Source organism: Danio rerio, chromosome 10 (genome assembly GCF_049306965.1).
Source record: "Danio rerio strain Tuebingen ecotype United States chromosome 10, GRCz12tu, whole genome shotgun sequence".
Classification (NCBI taxonomy): domain Eukaryota; kingdom Metazoa; phylum Chordata; class Actinopteri; order Cypriniformes; family Danionidae; genus Danio; species Danio rerio.
In genome coordinates, this window is record NC_133185.1 from 2177302 (window position 1) to 2203993 (window position 26692).

A 26692-nucleotide genomic window follows, 5' to 3' on the forward strand; every position below is an offset into this window, starting at 1 on the left:
AAATGGTGTTAAAAAAATTTATAACTGCTTTTATTCTAGCCGAAATAAAACAAATCAGACTTTCTCCAGAAGAAAAAATATTATGAGACATACTGTGAAAATTTCCTTGCTTTGTTAAACATCATTTGGGAAATATTTAAAAAAGAAAAACAAAATTCAAAGGGAGGCGAATAATTCTGACTTCAACTGTATATGATAGTATAGCATGTCACATATAATTTCATGCAGTATTGCATCTTATAATACAATATCACATTCCATATATATATATATATATATATATATATTTTTGCATGTTTGTCACACTTTAATGTTACAGATCATCAAACAAATTGAAATATTAGTCAAAGATATGGTTTCAAATATTAAGCAGAAACAAAATCCAAACCTCCATAGCCCTGTGTGCAAAAGTGTGAGTCAAAACAGGATAAAAAGATGTCTAAAACACTTTGGGAAAACACAAGAGTGAGTAAATATTGACAATCTTTGACTGATTTATTTCCTCACTATGTTTACCATTCGGTTTAAACATCAACCCACCAGAAATATTTCCCCACTTGGGTTTTATTCTTGTAAACCACGACCCCGACCGGCGTAAGTCCCAGGAAATACTCTGCCTGCTTTTCTCCCTGAAAAAACACACACACAATACATGTATAACCTGAATAAGAACAAGTTGAGACAGTATGGAAAACAAATAAATGACGTCCATAGTTTTTGTTTTTATGAAAGTCAACAGTTACAGTTTCGGAACATTCTTTAAAATATCTTCTTTTGTCTAGAAAGAAACTCACGTAGGTTTGGAAGCACTTGAGGTAGACTAAAATAGTAAGTAAGTATCCAATTTTGGGTGAACTGTCCCTTTAAATAATGAACACAGCTGAAACAGTAAGCATCATTCATTCATTCATTCATTTTCTTGTCGGCTTAGTCCCTTTAATAATCCGGGGTCGCCACAGCGGAATGAACCGCCAACTTATCCAGCACATTTTTACGCAGCGCATGCCCTTCCAGCCGCAACCCATCTCTGGGAAACATCCACACACACACTCATACACTACAGACAATTTTAGCCTACCCAATTCACCTGTACCACATGTGTTTGGACTGTGGGGGAAACCGGAGCACACCCACGTGAACGTAGGGAGAACATGCAAACTCCACACAGAAACGCCAACTGAGCCGAGGATCGAACCAGCGACCGTCTTGCTGTGAGGCGACAGCACTGCCTACTGCGCCACTGCTTCACCCAGTAAACACCATTAAAATGGAAACTCATGTGAAGCGCTATACTCACAAACACCGGGTGCAGATCCACGCCGTACATCTCCAGTGTTTTGGCGATGGCTAAGTAATTGTTTTCGGCTTCTGCAGGCACCTGACCCCTGAACACAGAGAATAACACACGAATGAGTCACGAAAACACAAACACATGTAGAGGAAGGTCTATGGCATGGATTATGATGTTATTAGTGCATGTAATGAGGATGAATTTCTCATAAAAAAACATTTTATTTAGTAGTATTCAGCTTAAAGTGACATTTAAAGGCTTAACTAGGGTAATTAGGCAAGTCATTGTATAACAGTGGTTTGTTCTGGAGACAATCCAAAACTAATATTGCTTAAAGGGGCTAATAATATTGACCTTAAAATGGCTTTAAAACAATTAAAAACTGCTTTTATTCTAGCCGAAATAAAACAAATAAGACTTTCTCCAGAAGAACAAATATTATCAGACATACTGTGAAAATTTCCTTCTCTGTTAACATCATTTGGAAAATATGTAAAAAAGAAAAAAAAAATCACAGTATAACTAATGATTTTGCCTTCAAATATAGTAATATATAATAACTAGATTCTTAAAGTTAGAGAACAAACTTTGAGGCTGGCTTGTGAAAGCCTGATGGTAATAGTTTATTTAGTTTAAACAGTTTTAAAAAGTATGAAAAGATAGCTGCTGTTATATCGTTGCTAGGTTAGTCTGTTTTGTTGCTATGGAGTGGATTGACAGCTTAGACTGATGATGTATCAAAGCTTCTTGCCAGTATGAACAGTTAAAAGCAACACCCATGTCTCTATCACACTGCAGCATGACGATATCAATCTGAACCTCTATAATGGCAGTCTATGGGACCGTTGCTAGGGTGCCGTATCTGGTTGTTAGGGGTGTGGCTAGAAAGTTAAAAGCTCATCAGTTATTGGTAGTTTGGTAGTCTGAGTTAAATGAGCCCAGTTAGAAGTCTGTGCGACAGTCTGATGTAGAGTTATGAGCTCACAAAGTTTGACCCAATGTAAAGTCAATGAGAGTCTTTTGCAGTGGAAGTCTATGGGACAGTTTCTAGGGTCCCAAATGTGGTTGCTAGGGTGTGGCCAGAAAGTTAAAAGCTCATCAGTTATTGGTAGTTTGGTAGTCTGAGTTAAATGAGCCCATGCAGTTAGAAGCCTGTAGGACAGTCTGATGCAGAGTTATGAGGTCACAAAGTTTGGTCCAATGTTAAGTCAATGGGATTTTTCAGACGGTCCCGGGACGTTTTTCGGAAAACCAAAAGTCGGATCAGTTGGAAAAGATATAGCAACCCGAGTCAGACCAGTTTGGAGGTCTGGTGTGAGTTTGGTGGTCATAGACTGAAAGCTCTAGTAGGAGATAGAGTTTAATTTTTAGTCTCAGAAGAAAAATAGGATAACAATAGTCTGGCTTGCTACACAAGCCAGCCTAAATAATATAATAATATTAATAAAAAATGTTAAAAAAAATATTCTAAAAAGATCATTTGGATTTGTGCAACTTGTTTTCAGAGGAAAATATTTATAAAAAGACAACTTTCCTTTGCAACGACCACAAATAAATGAAAGACTACAAGCAGGCATTTGAGATATTAAAGCAAACAAGTGCAGTGTGTGCTAATAACACAACAAAACACAAAGCAATGTCATTATTTTAAAGAAACTGTAATCATTAACAGACTGAGTTCACTGGAAAGACTGAATGTGATTTTTCAGGGTGGTTTGTAAGAGTGACTCGGAGGTCAAAGCTGCTGAAGAGCTGTTTGTTTAACCTGCTGACACTAATGCAGGAATGTGGAGACAATGCATGATCTGAACGCCACTGAGCAAATGTTTCCGGTATTTGGGAGTAACAATAATGCGGGAATACATTAAGCTTTTTAAACACGATTTGAAATCATTAGAGAAAACAGGGCAGCACGGTGGCGCACAGCAAGAAGGTTACTGGTTTGAGCCTCGACTGGGTCAGTTGGCATTTCTGTGTGGAGTTTGCATGTTCTCCCTGTGTTCGCGTGGGTTTCCTCCGGGTGCTCCAGTTAGAGTCAAAGCGACCTTCTTGCTGTGAGACCACAGTGCTAAAACTTTCAAAGTCTTCCAATTTTCAAAGGTGGTTTGCCCTCTTCAGGTTGGAGGAAAGTCCTCACTGGGTTGCGACTGGAAGGGCATCCGCTATGCTGGATAAGTTGGCGGTTCATTCCGCTCTGGCGACCCCCTGATTGATAAAGGAAGGAAAATAATTGGACTGTGGGGGAAACTGCAGCACCCGGAGGAAACCCACACCAACATGGGGAGAACATGCAAACTCCACACCAATCACAGCACATTGATATTATTTTAATTTGTAAAGTACACACAATACACACAATAAATTTCAATCACAACTTATATGACATTTGGACAAATATTATTCATTCATTCATTTTCTTGTCGGCTTAGTCCGTTTATTAATCCGGGGTCGCCACAGCGGAATAAACCGCCAACTTATCCAGCCATATATCCAACTAACTCATCCATATGATTTGTTTTATTTGTTTGTTATGACTGTAGAGCTTTTTAATCCACTGAAGTTGAAAGCTGAAAAACATTACATTTATTTTCTTATTGAATGCAAATAAGCTCTGAATAACAATATTTTTTATTTCAATTTGTCAAAATCATAGGCTTAGTCCCTTTATTAATCCGGGGTCGCCACAGCGGAATGAACCGCCAACTTATCCAGCAAGTTTTTACACAGCGGATGCCCTTCCAGCTGCAACCCATCTCTGGGAAACATCCACACACACACTACGGACAATTTAGCCCACCCAATTCACCTGCACCGCATGTGTTTGGACTGTGGGGGAAAAAGGAGCACCCGGAGGAAACCCACGTGAACGCAGGGAGAACATGCAAACTCCACACAGAAACACCAACTGAGCCGAGGTCTGAACCAGCGACCCAGCGACCTTCTTGCTGTGAGGCGACAGCACTACCTACTGCGCCGCTGCCTCGCCTTGGACAAATATTAATTTCTTTAAATGTTGTTATATAGAGCTTTAGTTAAATGAGGAAAAAAAGATTTCCGACTTGTATTTTTTTGCGTGTTTTTACTTCCATGGAATAAAAAGATTTTACAGATAACAACAAATAAATAAAAGATATTTTTATTTTGAATTTGGACAAATTGAATTTTAAAAAGTTGTTATTTAGAGCTTTTTTTTTGCAGTAAATATAAAATAAATGGCATGTTTTTAACATCTTAACTTGAAATTCATGAAATAAGACTTTCAATTACAACAAATGAATAAAATAAACAATAATATTTGATGTTTTTTTATTTTGACAAATTGGGGTGAAGCAGTGGCGCAGTAGGTAGTGCTGTCGCCTCACAGCAAGAAAGTCGCCTGGTCGCTGGTTCGAACCTCGGCTCAGTTGCCGTTTCTGTGTGGAGTTTGCATGTTCTCCCTGCATTTGTGTGGGTTTCCTCCGGGTGCTCCGGTTTCCCCCACAGTCCAAAGACATGTGGTACAGGTGAATTGGGTAGGCTAAATTGTCCGTAGGGAATGTGTGTGTGGATGTTTCCCAGAGATGGGTTGCGGCTGGAAGGGCATCCGCTGCGTAAAAACTTGCTGGATAAGTTGGCGGTTCATTCCGCTGTGGCGACCCCGGATTAATAAAGGGACTAAGCCGATGATTTTGACAAATTGAAATAAAAAATATTGTTATTCAGAGCTTATTTGCATTCAATAAGAAAATAAATGTAATGTTTTTCAGCTTTCAACTTCAGTGGATTAAAAAGCTCTACAGTCATAACAAACAAATAAAACAAATCATATTTTTATTTGAAATTTGGACAAATTAAAATAAAGCTGTTATTTAGAGCTTTTTCATGGATTTCAGAAATGTTTTAAATTGAAATCTGTTGAAATTTTCAGTCACAACAGATAATAAATTTATTTACATTTGGGAAACACCCATCTTTGAAAAAAAAATTGCATTTTACAGCAGGGCTAATAATTAAATGTTTAACCGTATCTTGATTGAAGTGGATCATGTTTTTGTTAACTTCTCCTAAAGATCTTCCCAGTGTTCCTCATTTTTCTGCGCTCTCACGTTTCTGCTCTTGACGTTGATCACAGCTTCTGCTTTTACCGTCTGTCAGTCAGTCAGTCACTTTAATTCCTCAAACCCTCGTCTCCAAAGTGGCTCACGGCAATAAATCACACTCTTAATCAGAGCCTCGTCTTGTTCTCCAGTGCAAAAAAAACGAGCTCCTCCAGCTGACAATCAAACCTGCGTGAGGGATTAAAGCCGCTTTACAGAGAAGACGTGCTTTATCGTATTAATAATGTGTGCTTTTGTCCTGCGGTGCTTGTGTTGGAGCAGAAACGAGTGTTTTCTGGCTGATCTGCAGCACTTCAGATCCTCACAGAGCTCTTCAAAATCAGCCCGACTCATAATCCAGAGGATACGAGAGCAAAACAACATGACAATCAGCCGTCAGACACTGGAACTCATCTGAGGACGAGCGCTGATTGAAATACGAGCACAGCGGAGGAGAGAAAGCAGCTCTGGATAGCAGTTTCAAAGTGGTTATCTCTGTCATCATATAGATTAAAGGTGCCGCATTGATTCACTGTAGTAAATTGTCCTCTGATATCTACATTATCGGTACAGTTTAGAAGTGTAACGGATCACTAATCTCACAGTTCAGATCTCATAATGATTTTTTGGTCACGGAACAGACCATTTTCAGATCAGCCAAAAATGTAACTTGCTTTCCATTTATTACAAAATCATCACAGCAAGACACTTTTGGTTTTAACAAACAGAACTTCCAAGCTGTAATTTAATGAAAATAAAATGAAGAAATAATCAGCTGAATAAACTGTAAAATATTTAGTGCTGTGAAATATTCATTGTACTCCTACTGTTGCTGATAACGCTAACGCCCCATGCACACGGGGCTTCACCGTCAACGCTTGACTGAAGGGCGTGTGTGAAGTTGGGGCTAAAGCGATCGTCATAGCAGCATCAGCCAATGAAATTCAGTCAGCAATAGGCCACTGTCTAGCTGGTGTATTTGCCCTCTTTATTCTGCCACCCTAGGCGGTCACCTAGGTCGCCTCTATGGATGCGCCGGCCCTGCCCTTAAGCAATATTAGTTTTATATTGTCTACAGAACAAACCACTGTTATACAATGACTTGCCTAATTACCCTAACTTTACCCGAATTAACCCAGTTAAGCCTTTAAATGTCACTTTAAGCTGTATATAAGTGTCTTGAAGAATATCTAGTCTAATATTATTTACTGTCATCATGGCAAAGAGAATACAAATCAGTTATTAGAGATGAGTATTAAACTATTATGATTAGAAATGTGTTGGAAAAAAATATACAGGAGGGTGAATAATTCAGGAGGGCTAATAATTCAACAGTATGTGGCTTAAGTAAGTTCAAAAGCTCTCCAGAAACAGTTTGATATGCTGATTTATAACCACAGAGTAATACACCTAGAACGAAGAGCTCAGTTTTGACCATATTTAGAAGGGTTGTGAATATTAATGAGCTCTGCAGCTCATCAGTAATCAGTGCCTGCCTTCTCTCACACACACACTCACATGCACACACATGCATGCACACACACACGCACACGCACACACACACACACACACACACACACACACACACACACGCACACGCACACGCACGCACACACACACACACACACACACACACACACACACACACACACACACACACACACACACACACACACACACGCACACACACACACACACACACACACACACACACACACACACACGCACACACACACGCACACACACACACGCGCGCGCACACACACACACACACACACACACACACACACACACACACACACACACACACACACACACAAGCGTGCACACATACACTCACTCAGAATCAGACACTAATATGCTTGCAATATGCTTGCACACACACAGAGACTTACACAGATACACAAACACACAAATGCACACGTGCACAAATACACACAGACAGCCCCCCCCACACACACACATACAAGACCACCCACACATAGACTCACACAAATACACAAACACACAGATGCACACGTGCACACACACACCGACACACACAAATGCACAAACACAGATGTGCATTAAGATGCACACACTCAACCACACGCAAAGACCCACAGATGCAAACAGACGCACAAAATTCACACACACAGACACTGTCACACAAATAGATGCACAAACTCAAATAGATGCAAGCACACACGGATGTGCGCACACACACACACAAATGCACTCACACAGACACATATACACATGCACACACATTCACTCACTCACAAATGCACGAACAAACACACACACACTCATTCACACTGACTCGTGTTGTCTGATTTGTCTCCAGCAGCTCTGAGGTGTAATCTGTGCTGGATTAAGCTGTACACTGATGTGTGTGTGTGTGCGTGTGTGTGTGTGTGTTACAGTCTTACAGCAGTGTTTTATGAATCTGTTCAATGCTGTCCTCCAGATCCTCTTTCTGGTCGGGGACGAAGCGATATTCTGACACGTAACCCGCTGTGTGCTTGTACGGGTCGTAGTCCCCCAGTTCAGCTGCGGGCAAAAGAGAAAGCATGTATTAAAGGAACAGTCTGGAAATATCATGATAACCCATCAACATCATAAACAGAATTACCATAATTAATTTCAATTCAACTCCAGTTTATTTGTACACTCGCCGGCCACTTTATTAGCTGGCACTTTATTTATCAGCACCTCTGAACAGAACTAACACTGGCTGTATGATGTGTGAATGTGTACAGTGCGTACATTGAATAGCCAGAGCGGCGAGCTGAGCGCTGATGTTGAACGCACACGGGAGCCTCCCCTGCAGAACATCCTGCTTCACCTGCAGAAAAAACTGATACCTGACACACACACAGAGAGACCCACGCACACATGAATACATACACACACACACACATATATAGCTGTAATGGTGTTTTTACTGTATATTCTACTGCGCTTTACTTCTGTTGTCGGTCTACTGTATATTTTCTCCCCCCCTATTCCAACCCTACCCCTAAACCCAACCCTCACAGCAAACAATCTGCACTTTCAAAATACTTCATTCTGGATGATTAATGATCAGTTTTCCTCATGGGGACCAAAAATGTAAAAAATTAACTGGTATTAATATATTGACAATGTCAGGAATACAACATGCACATACACGCGCACACACAAAGACTGTTTTTGTGAGTTGTGGGAACATAGGCATAATGTTTTTTTTAAGTTTACAAATTACACTAACCGGCCACTTTATTAGGTACACCTTACTAGTACCGGGTTGGACCGCCTTTTTGCCTTCAGAACTGCCTTAATCCTTCATGGCAGAGATTCAACAAGCTACTGGAAATATTCCTCAGAGATTTTGCTCCATGTTGACCTGATAGCATCACGCAGTTGCTGCAGATTTGTCGGCTGCACATCCATGATGCCAATCTCCCGTTCCACCACATCCCAAAGCTGCTCTATTGGATTGATATCTGGTGACTGTGGAGGCCATTTGAGTACAGTGAACTCATCGTCATGTTCAAGAAACCAGTCTGAGATGATTGAGCTTCATGACATGCTGCGTTATCCTGCAGGAAGTAGCCATCAGAAGATGGAGACACTGTGCTCATAAAGGGATGGACATGGTCAGCAACAATACTCAGCCGTTGATACGCTGAATTGTTGAACCGCCCATCTGCCTCAAGGTTGGACGTGTTGTGTGTTCAGAGATGCTCTTCTGCAGAGCTCGGTTGTATCGAGTGCTTATTTGAGTTACTGTTGCCTTACTATCAGTTGGAACCAGTCTGGCCATTCTCCTCTGACCTCTGGCATCAACAAGGCATTTGCGCCCACAGAACTGCCGCTCACTGAATATTTCCTCTTTTTTGGAACATTCTCTGTAAACCCTAGAGATGGTTGTGCGTGAAAATCCCAGTAGATCAGCAGTTTCTGAAATAGACCAGTCTGGCACCAACAACCATGCCACGTTCAAAGTCACTCAAATCCCCTTTCTTGCCTTTCTTGCATGCCTAAACGCATTGAGTTGCTGCCATGTGATTGGCTGATTAGAAATTTGTGTTAACGAGCAGTTGGACAGGTGTACCTAATAAAGTGGCCGTTAAGTGTATATGCAAATAATGCTATTTCTAAACCCAGCCCTCATAGGACTCTCTATATATATGATTATATATATATATATATATATAAGCGTATATGATTTATACGCTTTTTAAAAAATGGGGACAAGAGCAATGTCCTCATAAGTCATCTTCTCCTGTAATACCAGTGTCATACCCATGTCATTATAAAAATGTATATCCTCGCGTTTCACAAAAATGCGAGCACACACACACACGACTCCTGACTCTGAACACACACCTTGTGATCTCCTCTTTCAGTTTACCAGGATCTTCAGCGTAAAACTTCACGCCGAAGTACAGTGTGTATGGAGGTCCAGCTGGAGAGAAGAAAACATACATGAACAGATTCGTTTAGGAAGTAAATCAGCACAGTGATGCTCTCAGACACACTAATGATCTGCAATATTAAGTCTAAAATGTATACTTCCTAACTGTTCTGAATGTGCTGTATGAAATCAATGACCCTCCTGCTCCATTCACACGGGGCTTCAGCGTTAACGCTTGACTGAAGGCGTGTCTGAAGTTGGGGCTGATGCGATCGTCATAGCAGCCTCAGCCAATAAAATTCAGTCAGCAATAGGCCACTGTATAGCTGGTATATTTGCATACAGCGATCTGATTGGCTGACGCTTCCGTCGGCGCTTGAAAAGTCGAGCTAGTCCCAACTTCTGCAGCGAGCAACGCCTCTGAAGCGGCGCTGACGGATCCACAATGCAGTTCGGCAACGCCTGACGCCACCCATTCAAAGTGAATGGCAAGCGTTGACACTGACGCCCCGTGTGAATGGTGCGTCACACATTGATAATCATGAACACAGCTGCCGGAACTACTTTAGCTGTGCGTTTATATGAAAATAAGAGCACACCTTTAGAACGTTCAGCAGCCAATCAGAATGAAGCATTCAACAGACATATACAATAAGTGATATTACCTAACTATATGATATAAAGACGGGGATGTATACACTGTAAAGTTTTACACTGTAAAAATTATACACTGTAAAAACATGTTGCTCACTTCCGTTTTTGAGTTGAACCAACTTAACTTTTAACTTGCAACAATTCAGCTGACTTGAAATAGCTTTGACACAAATCTTTGCGCCTAACAAACTAATTTAATTATTTACAGGCTAATTGATGTCTGTGCGTACAAGGTTTCCCTATCCACGAGAGCGAAAGTGAAAGTTAATAATGAGGAGGCCTCATCTCTCATTCTCGCGCTGCAGATGCTCTGTTCAACTGTTTTCTTTCTAGTGAAATGCTCAGTTTTTCCACTTCCACTTAATTTACGTCATGTAAATAGCAAATGCGCCATGGCGCGATGCAACTGGCTCTTAAAGGGAATGGGAGATGAGACGCTGATTGGTTTATTCTCAAAGCACACCTATCCGCTTGTTAAGTGTGACGTCACGCGGAGCGGCTTCCGGGTCCAAGCGCTCTATTTTACTGAATGGGAAGACTCATAAAATGGTAATAATAAACGTTTACAAAGCGATTTAATACTTTCGAAAGTCACGATCACAGTTTATATGTCCATGCCTATTATCCGATGGCCAGAAAGTGATTCATTGTTTTATAAATTGTTAAAATTTTGGTATTTGTTATGCAGCAAGCCCAGAGATTGCTGTGTACACTATGACTTTATGTAAAGTTAACTTTAACGTGTGATAGGAATAAAAAGTGATCATAAACGAAGGATTTCTCCACTCAAGTGAATGGCGGCTTGGACCCGGAAACAGTATTACATACGTCACAAACCTGTCATCACTTAACAAGCAGATAACTCATTAAGAGAATAAGCTCAACCCTGTTAGACCATGCGCCATGGCGCAAAGCGGATTTTTCAGTCCTTATATTAGCAAAAGTGGATTCTGACATGCCCTTAATGCATTTGCGCTTTGCACTTTGTGCATGGATTATCAAAAAAGAGTGTTAAAAATTAGTTCAACTTAAAATACAAGTTTGTAAATTAAGTTACAGTAATGTGAAAACACAAGTTGTCATGACTTCGTTTTTTACAGTAAAGGCTCGTTCTAACAGGCTTCATCATGCACTCTCAGAGATAAAGGAGAGCTGTCACTGGGGTGGAACCTTTTCAAAAGATACACATTTGTACTTGAAGGTTCCATATTGGCACCTCAAAAGTATATATTAGCACTTTTGTACTTTTCAGGTACCAATATGTACCCTTGAGGTATTAATATGGACCTTTTAGGTACAAATTTGTACCTTTTAAATAGGTACCACCCCAGTGACAGCTCTCCTTTATTTCTGAGAGTGTACAGTCAATGCATTTGGACTTACAGGACATTATTTTTTATTATTATATTACATTATTTTGTTTTCTTTGAAGTGTCTGATAATTCAACTCTCACACAAGACAATCACCACATAATCGTAGACAATTAACATCACACAGCGCTTTTACATGCACTTACAATTAATGATCAAAAGTAAAAATCATAATTGCAAGAAATTTCACAACACAATTACACACAATTTACTACCATTAGAGTGTAATACAATGTGACCAGTTTAGTTCCTGCTAATCAACCCCACCCAAACCAGCCAGTCTGGATAATGTACAGTTGAAGTCAGAATTATTGGCCCCCCTTTGATTTTTTTCTTCTTTTTAAAATATTTCCCAAATGATGTTTAACAGAGCAAGGAAATTTTCACAGTATGTCTGATAATATTTTTTCTTCTGGAGAAAGTCTTATTTCTTTTATTCCGGCAAGAGTAAAAGCAGTTTTGAATTTTTTAAACACTATTTTTATGTCAAAATTATTAGCCTCTTTAAGCTAAATTCTTTATCGATTGTCTACAAAACAAACCATCGTTATACAATGACTTGCCTAATTACCCTAACCTGCCTACTTAACCTAATAAACCTAGTAAAACATTTAAATGTCACTTTAAGCTGTATAGAAGTGTCTTGAAAAAATATCTAGTCAAATATTATTTACTGTCATCATGACAAAAATAAAATAAATCAGTTATTAGAGATGAGATATTAAACTATTATGATTAGAAATGTGTTAAAAAAATCTGCTCTCCGTTAAACAGAAATTGGGGGAAAAAATAAACAGGGGGACTGATAGGGTATATGCCAAGCTAGTGTTTTTCCTCATACGGATAAACTTCCAGTGACCTGTTTTGTGAACTTTTTTCCATTTTTTACGGTTCTTTTTACAGCATCGATGTTGTAATGTCATTAAAATACATTCAGTTAAATAAACTTTAGCATTCATTTAGTTGTTCAAGCGTAAAACGTGACAATAATAAGCTGTTTACTCGCACGCGCTCGTCAGAATCGGCAGGCTAGCGCAGAAGCTCCATTGAATATACTGGGGTAAAATAAATGCTCATATTATAAAGACATGGCGGGGTGAATGTAATGTAATGCAGTGCTTCTTGTACAATCTGAGACCCACTTTATATCAGATATCACTCAGCCAGTGGAGATCGCTGATTTTTATAGAAAACAGACCTTAAACGCGCTGGTTTTTGCATTGGCATACAGTTCGCCGGAAGCGCTTAACCCAGGTTACTGGCAAATTAAAAGTCCCAATAGCATCCTTCGGCATATACCCTATAATTCTGTCTTTAACTGTATATATATATAATATATAATATATATTTTATATATTTTTTTATATATAAAAAAGCATCCACACACAAAAAAAATCGTGCATATAAATTTCCCAAAGGCGTTAATCAGACGCTTTGTAAAATCTGACCTACATTCGCATTTCAGTAGAGATGCAAATGCTTCGCTTGCTGTGCAGCTAAACACGCAAAGCTAATTTTATTCATTACTACTTATTTGGATGGGCTTAACCACATAATTGCTTGCAAATTATCATTTGAAAGGCGATATGAGTTTTATCGGGAGGCCTTTGAAGAATCATTACGGCTGGGGCTCGTGCGGCGCGGATCCATTTTTAATCTCTGCTGCAATCATGAGGTCAATATGTTTCATCCCATGATGCGCGATGAATTAAAGAGCATCTCTGAAGATTTCTGAAGATGCTGAGGTGGTGCATACTTACTTGCTATCAGATCTTTATGCTCAGCAAGGGTTTTTGAGGGATCCAGCCAAAACTGTAAACATAAGAAGAGATTTGATCAGATCAACATAGAGTAAACATAGTAACTATGCATTAAAGGTACTGTGAAATTAAAATTAATTTTTTAGGTGTTAGTCTAAGGGATAGCTAGACTCACTGGCCACTTTATTAGGTACACCTGTCCAACCACACATTTCTAATGAGCCAATTACAAGGCAGCAGCTCAAGGCATTTAGGCATGTAGACATGGTCAAGACGATCTGCTGCTGTTCAAAGTGAGCATCAGAATGGGGAGGAAAGGGGATTTAAGTGACTTTGAACGTGGCATGGGCTGCTCTGAGTATTTCAGAAACTGCTGATCTACTGGGATTTTCAAGCACAACCATCTCTAGGCTTTACAGAGAATGCTCCGACAAAGAGGAAATCTCCAGTGAGCGGCAGTTCTGTGGGCACAAATGCCTTGATGATGCCAGAGGTCAGAGGAGAATGGCCAGACTGGTTCCAGCTGATAGAAAGGCAACAGAAACTCAAATTTTGGAGGGGGACACCCATGCATAATTCAACAAGACAATGCAAAACCACATTCTGCACACACATTACAAAGTCCTTAGTGCGGAGGATGAGTATACAGGTACTTGACTGGCCTGTCTGCAGTCCCGACCTGTCTTTAATAGAGAATGTGTGGCACATCTTGAAGTGCAAATTGCAATACCGAAGACCCTGTACTGTTGTCCACCTTAAGACTTGTTTGCAGGAAGAATGGGAGAAAATTACAGCTGAAACACTTCATCACTTGGTGTCTTCAGTATCTAAACGTCTAGTAAATCTAAACGTCATCTAGAAGATTTGTTAACAGGAATGGCAACATTACAAAGCGCTAAATGCTTTACTGGTTCAACATTTTAATATGTGTTGTAAAAACCAAAATTGGAATACGTGTTTATTAAAAAAAAAATAAATAACAACAATAAATAACTAATATATAAATATATATTAATCCAGAGTTGCCACAGCGGAATGAATCGCCAACTTATCCAGCACGTTTTTACACTACTTTTAGCACTACTTTCTTTCTTATTAACGTTTTTCATACTGTCACAACTTTTTCTGATTTATGGTTGTATTATATACACTATAGTTACAGTACAGTATTGGGTCATTTGCATAGTCTACTATAGATGTGTTACCATAGCAACTGTAGAATCATCATAATGCATTAACGCTAATTCTTTGCTATAGTATGGTTCAAAAACACTATACACTACCTGATAAAAGTCTTGTCGCCTATCCAAGTTTTAGAAACAACTTAATAAGTTGACTTCCAATTGATCATTTGGTATCAGAAGTGGCTTATATGAAAGGTAAAGGCCTCTAGATTTTGCTTATTTGACCACAATAAAATCTGATCATGTCTTGATTATTAATGATTTGATTAGGACAGTGCGGTCTGACTCTGCTTAGACTAAAGTCTCATCGCTGAACAGAAATAATGTCCAGTATAGAATATAAAGTCCTGCTGCAGTGGAGACAGAATGAATATTGTGTCTGACTCCATCATGAGCTTGGAGGACTGCATCCATACATCTCTGACATGACTCACATCACTGATTAATAAAGTCATCTGGAATACCAAAGAAAGCATTCAGCAGGACTCCCAGAGTTCATCAAGAGTCTTTGTGTTCATCTTCCTCCATCATTTTACCCCAGACATGCTCAATAATGTTCATATCTGGTGACTGGGCTGGCCAATCCTGGAGCAGCTTGACCTTCTCTGCTTTCAGGAGCTTTGATGTGAAGGCTGAAGTATGAGAAGGAGCGCTATCCTGCTGGAGAATTGTCTCTCTCCTGTGGTTTGTAATGTAATGGGCAGCACAGATGTCTTGATACCTCAGGCTGTTGATGCAGATCTCTCGAACGCCCCCATACTGAATGTAACCCCAAACCATGATTTCTCCTTCACCAAACTTGACTGATTTCTATGAGAATCTTGAGTCCATGTGGGTTCCAGTTGGTCTTCTGCAGTATTAGTGATGATTGGGATGCAGATCAACAGATGGTTCATCAGGAAAATCTTCCACTTTTCCAAATGATCAACCAGAAGTCACGTTTTTATGTGTTGCTCTTACAACTGGGATCCCCCACAAGACTTTTCTCTGGTAGTGTAGTATTGACAATAAATGACTATAGTATTTTATAATGTGAGATCACACAATAAAAGAGAGGCTCATTTTTTGTCCAGAGTGCTTCACATGAAATTCCATCTGCCGACTTCCTGAAGTCAGGAAGTTTCATAAATACATAATAATTTTCCCACATGACCCCTTTAATTCTGAAGCTCGTCCTGAAAGCGTTGAGCAGCTGAGATGTTCAGTCATGCAAGCGCTGCCATAATAAGAGGCCCATTAAAAGCGGGCTCGTTAAAAATGAGTGTGGCCTCCATCAATAAAACATGAGCTTTGAGCAGGTCAGAGCCTGTCGTCTGGAGCACAACTCGTCTTCTGTCATTATTCAGACCACGCTGCACTGATCCCTGCTTTTAGGAGGACCACTTTAACATAGATCCTTCCCTACATTTATTATTATTTCATGCACTCCTCCAGCCCATTCATTATTTCACAGATCACTCCGCAATATCTGGAACTATAAGCCTATAATAATTAGACTCCTTTATTCATTCATTCATTCATTTTCTTGTCGGCTTAGTCCCTTTATTAATCCGGGGTCGCCACAGCGGAATGAACCGCCAACTTATCCAGCAAGTTTTTACGCAGCGGATGCCCTTCCAGCCACAACCCATCTCTGGGAAACATACACATTCACACGCACACACTCATACACATTGGCGGTTCATTCCGCTGTGGTGACCCCGGATTAATTAAAGCTGACAAGAAAATGGATAAATGAAGGTTTTCATCATTTTTCTAAATATCTTATTTTTGTGCTCATCAGATAAAAAAAAAAGATATTTTGAAGAAAGTTGAAAACCTGTAACCATTAACTTTCATAGTAGGGAAAACAAATGCGATCGAAGTCAATGGTTACACGTTTCCAGCATTTTTCAAAATATCTTGTATTTGTGTTCATCAGATAAAAAATATATTTTGAAGAAAATTGAAAACCTGTAACCATTGACTTCCATTTATACATTCATTCATTTTCTTGTCGGCTTAGTCCCTTTATTAATCCGGGGTCTCCACAGCGGAATGAACCACCAACTTATCCAGCAAGTTTTTACGCAGCGGATGCCCTTCCAGTCACAACCCATCTCTGGGAAACATCCACATACACATTCACACGCACACACTTATACACATTGGCGGTTCATTCCGCTGTGGTGACCCTGGATTAATAAAGGGACTAAGCTGACAAGAAAATGGATGAATGAAGGTTTTCATCATTTTTCTAAATATCTTATTTTTGTGCTTATCAAAAAAAAAAAAAAAGATATTTTGAAGAAAGTTGAAAACCTGTAACCATTAACTTTCATAGTAGGGAAAACAAATGCGATGGAAATCAATGGTTACACGTTTCCAGCACTTTTCAAAATATCTTTTATTTGTGTTCATCAGATAAAAAAAGAAAATTGAAAAATTGAAAACCTGTAACCATTGACTTCCATTAATTCATTCATTCATTTTCTTGTCGGCCCAGTCCCTTTATTAATCCGGGGTCTCCACAGCAGAATGAACCGCCAACTTATCCAGCAAGTTTTTGCGCAGCGGATGCCCTTCCAGTCGCAACCCATCTCTGGGAAACATCCACACACACACACACATTCACACACACACACACTCATACACTACGGACAATTTAGCCTACCCAATTCACCTGTACTGCATGTCTTTGGACTGTGGGGGAAACCGGAGCACCCGGAGGAAACCCACGCGAATGTAGGGAGAACATGCAAACTCCACACAGAAACGCCAACTGAGCCGAGGTTCGAACCAGCGACCAGGCGACCTTCTTGCTGTGAGGTGACAGCACTACCTACTGCGTCACTGTTTCACCTTTATTTTGATTAAAATTTTTTAATATAACTTTTTAATATTAGTTGTATACACAGTACTGAGTAGAACATGAACAGTATACGATATTTTCAGGGAAAAAAGAAAGAATAAAAAGAAAAATAGATAAATAAATAAATAAAAGTTATAAGATATAAAAAATATATAATTATTAATTTAAAAATAAATAATAAAACATTTAAAACAGCAGTGTGGTCTAATTCAAAACAATATTACAATATTGTGATGTGTACAATTAAGGAAACATAGCAGACTTATAATCAATGCCAAGACAGGTCAAAAGAGTTTCCCACGGCTTCTGAAATGACGTGGATTTTCCCTTTAATATATGTCCAATTTTTTCCATGACTATGGTTTCTTTAATCAGAATTATCCAGTCCTTGACAAGAGGGGGTTCTGTCCCGCCCCATTTATTCATCATTAATTTCCTCCCCAGCATCAGTAGAAATTTGAACACATCTGAATAGTCCAGAAAAGGGAGGGGCTTACGACATTTGTCAGTGAAATAACAGCAAACACTGCCAGCCGAAATCATGTCGCGTACACTCAAAGCGAACTTCTGCAAACACATCACATTCGGAGGTGAGTTTAATGACAGAAAGCTGATTGGCTATTGCAAGTTGACCTTTTTGTAGTTGTAATCCCGCAAATTACAATTTGACTAGTGAAATAAATGAGCAATATCACACGAGTAGCAGTGCGATATGGCTGTATATCAGCACTGGTGGGAGGCGAGCATTGGCAGCAGGCCGAGTGCCTTAGTGTCCCCACCAGTGCCAATATACAGCCATATTGCACTGCTACTCGTGTGATATTGCGTTTATACAACAGTTTGAAACTGTATAAAAACAAAATCAAACACGGAGAGTCTCAAAATCCCTTTTGTATGAGGAACTACTTTCTTCCGCGTTGGATTCAAATCATAAGCTGACAGTTGAGCGTGCATCTTTTAAGCTTTAGATCTGTAGTGTCTGCTTTTTGCTGGCTGTATGTGGCCGGAGTAATACACAAAGGGTAAAGAGGCTGTACGGGGGCTGATATTACTTCAATATATCACAGCTATCAGCCAATCAGATTTGAGAACCAGACAGAACTGTTGTATAAAGAACTACAACACCCCAAAAACCTAGCAACAACACATTTTCTTTTAAATGAGCATTAGATGTAGCGTTAAGTGGACATCGCAAAAATAAGACCTGTGCAAAAATATTTAAGACCTAGAACAGCGAATTTTTAAAGCCTTAAATTTCGATTTGTACATTTTTTACTTTTTAAGACCCCGCAGGGACCCTGTTATTGGCGCGCTTAGCAGCCAAATCCTAATAAAACTATAGCCTTCATACCTAAACTACATACCAAATCTTTTTTTCACTGATATTGACAATGGTGTTCGATAAATAAATACTGATACTGATTTTATTGCCCAGTCCTACTCTTAAGTAACACCTCGGAGAGAGGCTTGAAGCAAGTACATCATGCGATATACTAGGGATGTAACGGTATTGTAAATACCGTCATACCGCAATATTTTTTTTTTTCGATATTACCGAAGTCGCATGACTCGGTAAAACTATAGGTCTTCTGAGAAAATTTGCTCAGGCGAATGAAGCGAACGGGAGGTAGTGAAAACTACAATTCCCATCAGCCCATGCTTGACCATTATCCCTTGCGGTCTGTTGTCGCTACAGATGCAGTAATGCGGAAATGGAGTGTGCTGCTAGAAGCGGGGATGAAAAAGAGCTGGAAAACCCTAAAGCGGGTTGCACACCAGAAGCGCCGCTCAGCGCCGCGACACGGCGCGTACATGACAGTTTAAAGTATCGCACACCAGACGCGCACATTCGAATGATATTTAACATGAAACTAATCAGATGGCGCTCTGTGGCGCGGCTGAAAAATGAACTGCGTCCTGAGTCGTCGCCGGGCGCCGCCGACAGCCGCCGACTTGCGGCGCCGGTGTGTGTATCCTGATAGAAACCTATGTTTAGAATTCTAAAATACATGGCGCTGCGTGGCGCTGCGTGGCGCTTCTGGTGTGCGACCTGCTTAAAGCGGGTGTTGTCGCTGCGCGCGTACTGAATAGTGGTGTTGTCGCGCGAGTTCTTATCAGCTGTGTTGTCGCGCGCGTACTGAATAGCGGTGTTGTCGCGTGAGTTCTTATCAGCTGTGTTGTCGCGCGCGTACTGAATAGCGGTGTTGTCGCGCGAGTTCTTATCAGCTGTGTTGTCGCGCGCGTACTGAATAGCGGTGTTGTCGCGCGAGTTCTTATCAGCTGTGTTGTCGCGCGCGTACTGAATAGCGGTGTTGTCGCGCGAGTTCTTATCAGCTGTGTTGTCGCGCGCGTACTGAATAGCGGTGTTGTCAGCACACTGTTCAGATTGATGCAGACATGAGACCTCTATCTTACTCATGGTTTGTCCTCTCAAGTGGGGGAAAGACAATGCACAACGTTACCCACTGCTGTCAACCTGGGCCAAGTCATATCTCTCTGTCCCAGAAACCTCAGTCCCAAATGAGAGGGGTTTTTCTGTTGCAGGGGACATTGTAAATACCCAGAGATACCAGCTTTTACCAGATTATATTTATATGATAATTTTCCTTTAAACCCATCTCTATCTAAGTGAGTGAGTGATTAAATGTTGAATGTGATGAGTTTTCAACAATACTAAATTGAAACTTAATTTTTTACATGGTTTAATATTTTTTTGTTATTAAAATTGAAGTTCCTGTTTCAAAGCTTACAGATAGATGGCTAATTTGTATGTCATTGACACTTTTGGCACTTTTTTGGAGTATTTTCATAAGTTTTGTTTTTTCCTGTAAATGATTCAATAAATACCGTACCGTGACATTCATACCGAGGTATTACCGTACCGTGAAATTCTGACACCGTTACATCCCTACGATATACATTTACAACCCTCAGATTAACATTTGTATAATTACATTAGGTTCAGGAGAGTGTGCTGTGAGTCGTTTAGTTAAAACTTGTACATTGGAAACGTTTTGTTTCATGTCTTTCTGCTGATATTAAGTTTAGTTTGTTTAATATAGCTAATAAGTTTTGTTAAAAGTTTTGCTAATGAGGGAGAGATGGTCAATAGTGGGCGGGGCTTCCCCCCTCTGATGACACGTACAAAGGGAGAATGTCAATCAAAGTGTTTCTGCATCAAGTCTGATTATAAACAAATAGAATTAATATTTTTTTGTTACCATTAAATGCTGCTTATATTCACACACTGATACAACACAACTGTGTTTAAGCCCCTTATAAAAGTGATTTTTACATAATCTTTAATGCTCTTGTCAGGTGATATTTCTGTTAGGTCAGGAGGGAATGCTATCTGGTGTCGCCTTGCAAGTAAAACATAAACGCTATTTAATGTAAATGTAAATGAGCATGCCTGAAATACTTCAGCATGCAAGCCTGACTTTCCGACAAACACAAGGAACTCTCGCTGAACCACATTTACATAGACAGACAAAGCCATAGACAAACACATGTGCACACAATAGGAAAAGAGTGAAGGTGTTTGTGCAGACGGGAAGCGGATTAGTGCTGTGTGTTATTGAATTAGAGAAAGCTAATTGAGTTGCTGAGAGTCATCTAATAATCACATTACAGCAGCTGCTGAGTTTCACTGAACTGCAGAGCTCAAAACGGCTTTATTTATAACTAAAAACAGGGCTTTTACCGCACAATTACGTGACTTTGGTACATAATGATGTTTTACAAGGTGATCAGACTTAAAATTTTCACTCTGTCTACCAAAGTTTCAGTCATTAACTTATAAACTGTTTAATTTAAATGGAGGGTTTACACAAAAATGAAAAATAAAATAAACAATGTTGTCTATTGAAGCTAAATAAAAACATGAAAATATTTGTCATGTATTATACACCAAAGCAATACTAGTGGCAAGTTTTGCAAAGAAACGGTATTGCTATTGTTTACTACAAGTAAAAAAAATATATATACCTAGAATTTATATTTGTTGCCTTGGCAAAAAAAATTGTAATATTATAAAAAAATAAAGTATAAACATATTGTTATCTATTAAAGCTAAATAAAAAAATAAAAAATTAAAATTTTATTTAATAAAAAAACTTTTTAATTATTTAAAAAAAAATAAATAATAAGAAAATATTGAATTTTATTTAATAAAAAAAACTTTTTAATTATTTAAAAAAAATTATATATAAATATATATATATATATATATATATATATATATATATATATATATATATATATATATATATATATATATRTGTGTGTGTGTGTGTRTATATATATATATATATATATATATATATATATATATATATATATATATATATATATATATATATATATATATATATATATATATATACATATATATATATTTTTTTTTTAATAATTAAAAAGTTTTTTTGGCCTTGACTAAAATTAAATTAAATGAAATATAATTAAAAAATTAAATAAAATTAAAATTTGATAAAATTAATAATGTTGTCTATTAAAGCTAAATAAAAAAATAAAATATTTGTCATTTATTATACACTGAAAATATTTTAATATTAAAATATTTTTTTTCTTTTTTATTTTTTAGAAAAACTTAAATTAGAATTTAGATTTGTTGCCTTGGCTAAAAAGAACTGAATAATACAAAAACAGATAAACACAATGTTATCTATTAAAGCTAAATAAAAAATGCTAATAAATAATTTACAAATAATTTAATATTTTTTAAAAAGAAAAACTTGTCATATGCACTAAAAAATGTGTTCAATCTACTCATTTAGAATGAGCTGAAACAAAACAATTTCGGAGATTCCGTTGGGGCAGCTTAATTGTTTAATGTTCAGTCCACTTAAATGAGTAGAAACTAATAAGTTAACCTAATTCCTTCATGTTGTCCCAAACACAAATCAATGCAGTGGAACCAGCATTTTTAGTGTATTATAAGCAACCTGAATATCAACAACCACACAGAAAAATCTAGAATAAAGGTGGCAAGTTTTGCACCGACAAGCCCATAAATACAAATAACTACTTTAAAGTAAACACACATTTATTTCCTCCTACAGGAGAGGACAGGTGTTTTATTCTCCGTGTCTAACAGCGAGTTAAAATGCCAGGAATTCTGTCAGCCTTACAATTAGATGAAGCGTCTATGAGTCAAATAAAGCACACCTTCACCGCAGAACACAACACAATCCTGAATACACCACACATTTGATCTCCGCTCTCTATTTATTGATAATAACCGCTCATCCAGCTGACAGATTTGTGTAAATGTGAGTTACGCTGTGCTTCTCGCCCAGTGCATTCCTGGTAATAAATCCAGGCGCGTGGGACAGGGCCCGCAAGGCATCGTGGTGAAACACCTCTCTCACCGGACCGGCTCACGAGCTAATAATGACTGTTGCGTTCTTTCACAACACCACGCTTTACCTTTACACATTTGGCCTCTGGGTAAACCTAACCATGCTTTACATCAGACATGACCCCGGTGACCTTTTGACCAGTTAATGGTTTAGCAAACTCTCTTCGAGGGATGCTTCACCCCGAACTGAACTCATAGCTAACAAATGTCATTAAAAAAAAAGCTGTATGACTTCAAGGAGATATTTGACAGAATGTTCAGGCTGCTCTGTAGAACAATGGTAGTGTTTTTAAGGGATAGCGCAGAAAAAAAGATTGGCATACTATGCATTTTATCATTTGGTTGGTTAGAGGGGATTAAAATGACCTAAATCAAGTAAAATTACTAAAAATGTATAATAAATCAAACAAAAATGTAAGTAAAATTACTTAAAGTGAATAAATTAGCATGCCAAAATGAAATCCAAGCATGATAAACGTATTTTCCTTACAACAAAATTGTGGCTAGAGAAAATGCTGAGTGGCTTTCGGAAAACTGCTAGCAAGCAAAAATAAATGTCGAGCCTTGTACTGTGTATATACTTTCACCGGCCACTTTATTAGGTACACCTTACTAGTACCGAGTTGGATCCCCTTTTGGTGCTCAATTGGATTGAGCTCTGGTGACTGTGGAGGCCATTTAAGTACAGTGAACTCATTGTCATGTTCAAGAAACCTGTCTGAGATGATTCAGGCTTTGTGACATGGTGTGTTATCCTGCTGGAAGTAGCCATCAGATGGAGACACTGTGCCCATAAAAGGATGGACATGGTCAGCAGCAATACTCAGGTAGGCTGTGGTGTTGACATGATGCTCAATTGGTTGCATCACCTTGGTTGTATCAAGTGCTTATTTGAGTTACTGTTCCCTTTCTGTCAGCTGGACCTAGTCTGGCCATTCTTCTTTGACCTTTGGCACGTACAGATGGTTGTGCGTAAAAATCCCAGTGGATCAGCAGTTTCTGAAATACTCAAACCAGCCCATCTGGCATCAACAACCTTTCTTTCCCATTCTGATGCTCGGTTCAATTAACCAGAAGTTGGACAGGTGTACCTAATAAAGTGTGCGTATATGAGTGTGTGTGTGTGTATATATATATATGTATATATATATATATATATGTGTGTGTGTGTGTGTGTAATTACTGTAAAACTCACCGTCTGATGGCTGCGGTCGCAATAGCGAAGCCCAAAATACTCCGTTTCTGCGAGGTTCACGTGACTGAACACATAGTCCATCACTACACATCCCCTGGTGGATTTCTGTGGAAACAGGTGAAATGTGCATTAGATGACATTTCATTGCTCTGTGAAACATCATTTGGGAAATATTTGAAAAAGAAAACAATCATTTTCCCTTCCCTTTCCCTTCTATTTAAATAATGTACATATGCACACATGTGCACTGTGTAGATTTATACATGTATAAATACACATACATAATGTTCACACAAATACACATACATACTGTACATAAAACACAAAAAAACATTAATTAATTTGTATTATATTATATATACAATGTTTATATTGTTTATATTACTCTAAGAATTAATAAACAAAAATTATATCTTTATTTATTTATTGGGCGACACAGTGGTGCAGTGGGTAGCACGTTCGCCTCACAGCAAGAAGGTCGCTGGTTCGATACTTGGCTCAGTTGGCGTTTCTGTGTGGAGTTTGCATGTTCTCCCTGTGTCCGCGTGGGTTTCCTCCGGGTGCTCCGGTTTCCCCATCAGTCCATACACATGCAGTTCAGGTGAATTGGGTGGGCTAAATTGTCCATAGCGTATGATTTTGTGTGTATGTGTGGATGTTTCCCAGAGATGGGTTGCGGCTGGAAGGGCATACGCTGCGTAAAAACTAGCTGGATAAGTTGGCGGTTCATTCCGATGTGGTGACCCCGGATTAATAAAGGGACTAAGCCGACAAGAAAATGAATGAATGAATGAATATTTATTTATTTATTTTCCTTACTTTAAGTTTTTGTCTTGTTTTTAGTCTGAATATCTAAAAATTTTTAAATCAAAAAGCTTTTTCTGGACAAGCAAGAAATATTGTCTTGTTTTCAGAATTAATGAGTCTCAATTAAGTGAATTAGGCAAAATAATCTGCCAATGGGGTAAAATAAATAACCTTGTTTTCGTTTTGATTAAAGATTATTTTCTGGGAGCACCCGGAGGAAACCCACGCCAACACGGTGAGAACATGCAAACTCCACACAGAAATGCCAACTGAGCCAGCTGGGGAAATGCCAACCTCGAACCAGCGACCTTTTTTGCTGTGAGGTGATTGTGCTACCCACTGCGCCACGGTGCTGCCTTATTATTATTGTTATAAATGTAGTAAATCAAAAAAATTAGTAGTAGTAGTATTAATATTAACAACAAAAGCAAAACAACAAATAAATAAAGAATTAAATAGACTATTAAGTATTAATGAATAAATTAATAAATAAACAGGGTGGCGCAGTGGGTAGCACAATCGCCTCACAGCAAGAAGGTCGCTGGTTCGAGCCTCAGCTGGGTCAGTTGGCATTTCTGTGTGGAGTTTGCATGTTCTCCCAGTGTTGGCATGAGTTGGGTGCTCCGGTTTCCCCCACAGTCCAAACACATGCGCTATAGGGGAATTGATGAACTAAATTGGTATGAGTGTGAATGAGTGTGAACTGATGTTTCTCAGTGACGGGTTGCAGCTGGAAGGGCATCCGCTGTGTAAAACATATGCTGGATAAGTTGGCGGTTCATTCCGCTGTGGCGACCCCTGATTAACAAAGGGACTAAGCCAAAAAGAAAACACACACACTGTGTATGCTGTAATTCGTGTGTGTTGTGAAGCATCAGTGAGCCACGAGTACTAGTAAAGTCATGTAGGATACAGCAGTAAAAGCTGCACTGCGCTAATAAATCAGGGTTTATGAGGCATCTCTGCTGCTGTTGAGCAACTGCAGATCACACCTATGACACACACACGTCAGCTCGCTTCACACACGCATCAGCTCACATGACAGACACACACACAAAGACTTTGGAGTGTATTCAGTGTGTCTGTCTGTATGTGTGTGCATTACTGTGTGTATGTGCATGTGTTTGTGTGTGTATGTGTACGTGTGCGTCCGTACATTTGTGTGACCGTGTGTGTGTGTGTATATGGGAGTGTTTAAGAAGGCACACATTAAACACACAAAGACACTGGTGTGTGTGTGTGTGTGTGTGTGCATGTGTGTGTGTGTGTGTGCATGTGTGTGTGTGTGTGTGTGTGTATATGTGTGCAGGAATGCACACATTAAACACACAAAGGCTTTGGAGTGTATTGAGTGTTTGTGTAGCGCATGTCATAATCGCTCCTGTTACACACGCTGCAGGGCGAAACACAATAAACTTCACCTCTGAAACACAATACACACACACACACACACACACACACACACACACACACACACACACACACACACACGCACACACACCCACACACCCACACATAGTATAGCAAAAAAATGCTTAGTTTTTGTTCTAGTCAATATTCATTCATTGATTTTCCTTCGGCTTCCAGTCGCTATTTCAAAGGTCGCCACAGTGGAATGAACCGCCAACTATTCCAGCATATGTTTTATGGACAGACAGGCAGGCAGAAAGACAGACAGACAGACAGACAGACAGACAGACAGACAGACAGACAGACAGACAGACAGACAGACAGACAGACAG

The 26692-nt window shown here is 39.0% G+C and overlaps 2 protein-coding genes across 5 annotated transcripts in view; both read right to left on the reverse strand.

The window, feature by feature from the left end:
• The window catches only part of LOC141376283 (uncharacterized), a 778518-nt gene that overhangs the window by 449698 nt on the left and 302128 nt on the right, over positions 1 to 26692 (reverse strand). The window lies entirely within an intron of this gene.
• epb41l4a (erythrocyte membrane protein band 4.1 like 4A) overlaps positions 1 to 26692 on the reverse strand; it is an 81567-nt gene that overhangs the window by 29538 nt on the left and 25337 nt on the right. For 3 of the 4 annotated variants that reach the window (XR_012385788.1, NM_131223.2, XM_068223722.1), the window contains exons 2-8: positions 24144 to 24248; positions 13534 to 13585; positions 9721 to 9799; positions 8116 to 8213; positions 7779 to 7899; positions 1298 to 1385; positions 541 to 629 (exon numbers count right to left, since the gene is read on the reverse strand). Coding sequence is in view for 3 of the 4 variants with exons in the window: in NM_131223.2 (NP_571298.2) it covers positions 541 to 629; positions 1298 to 1385; positions 7779 to 7899; positions 8116 to 8213; positions 9721 to 9799; positions 13534 to 13585; positions 24144 to 24248 (632 nt within the window). In the remaining variant the exon portion in view is untranslated. The remainder of the gene's footprint in view (positions 1 to 540; positions 630 to 1297; positions 1386 to 7778; positions 7900 to 8115; positions 8214 to 9720; positions 9800 to 13533; positions 13586 to 24143; positions 24249 to 26692) is intronic. The other variant, XM_021479106.2, reaches the window with a different exon arrangement.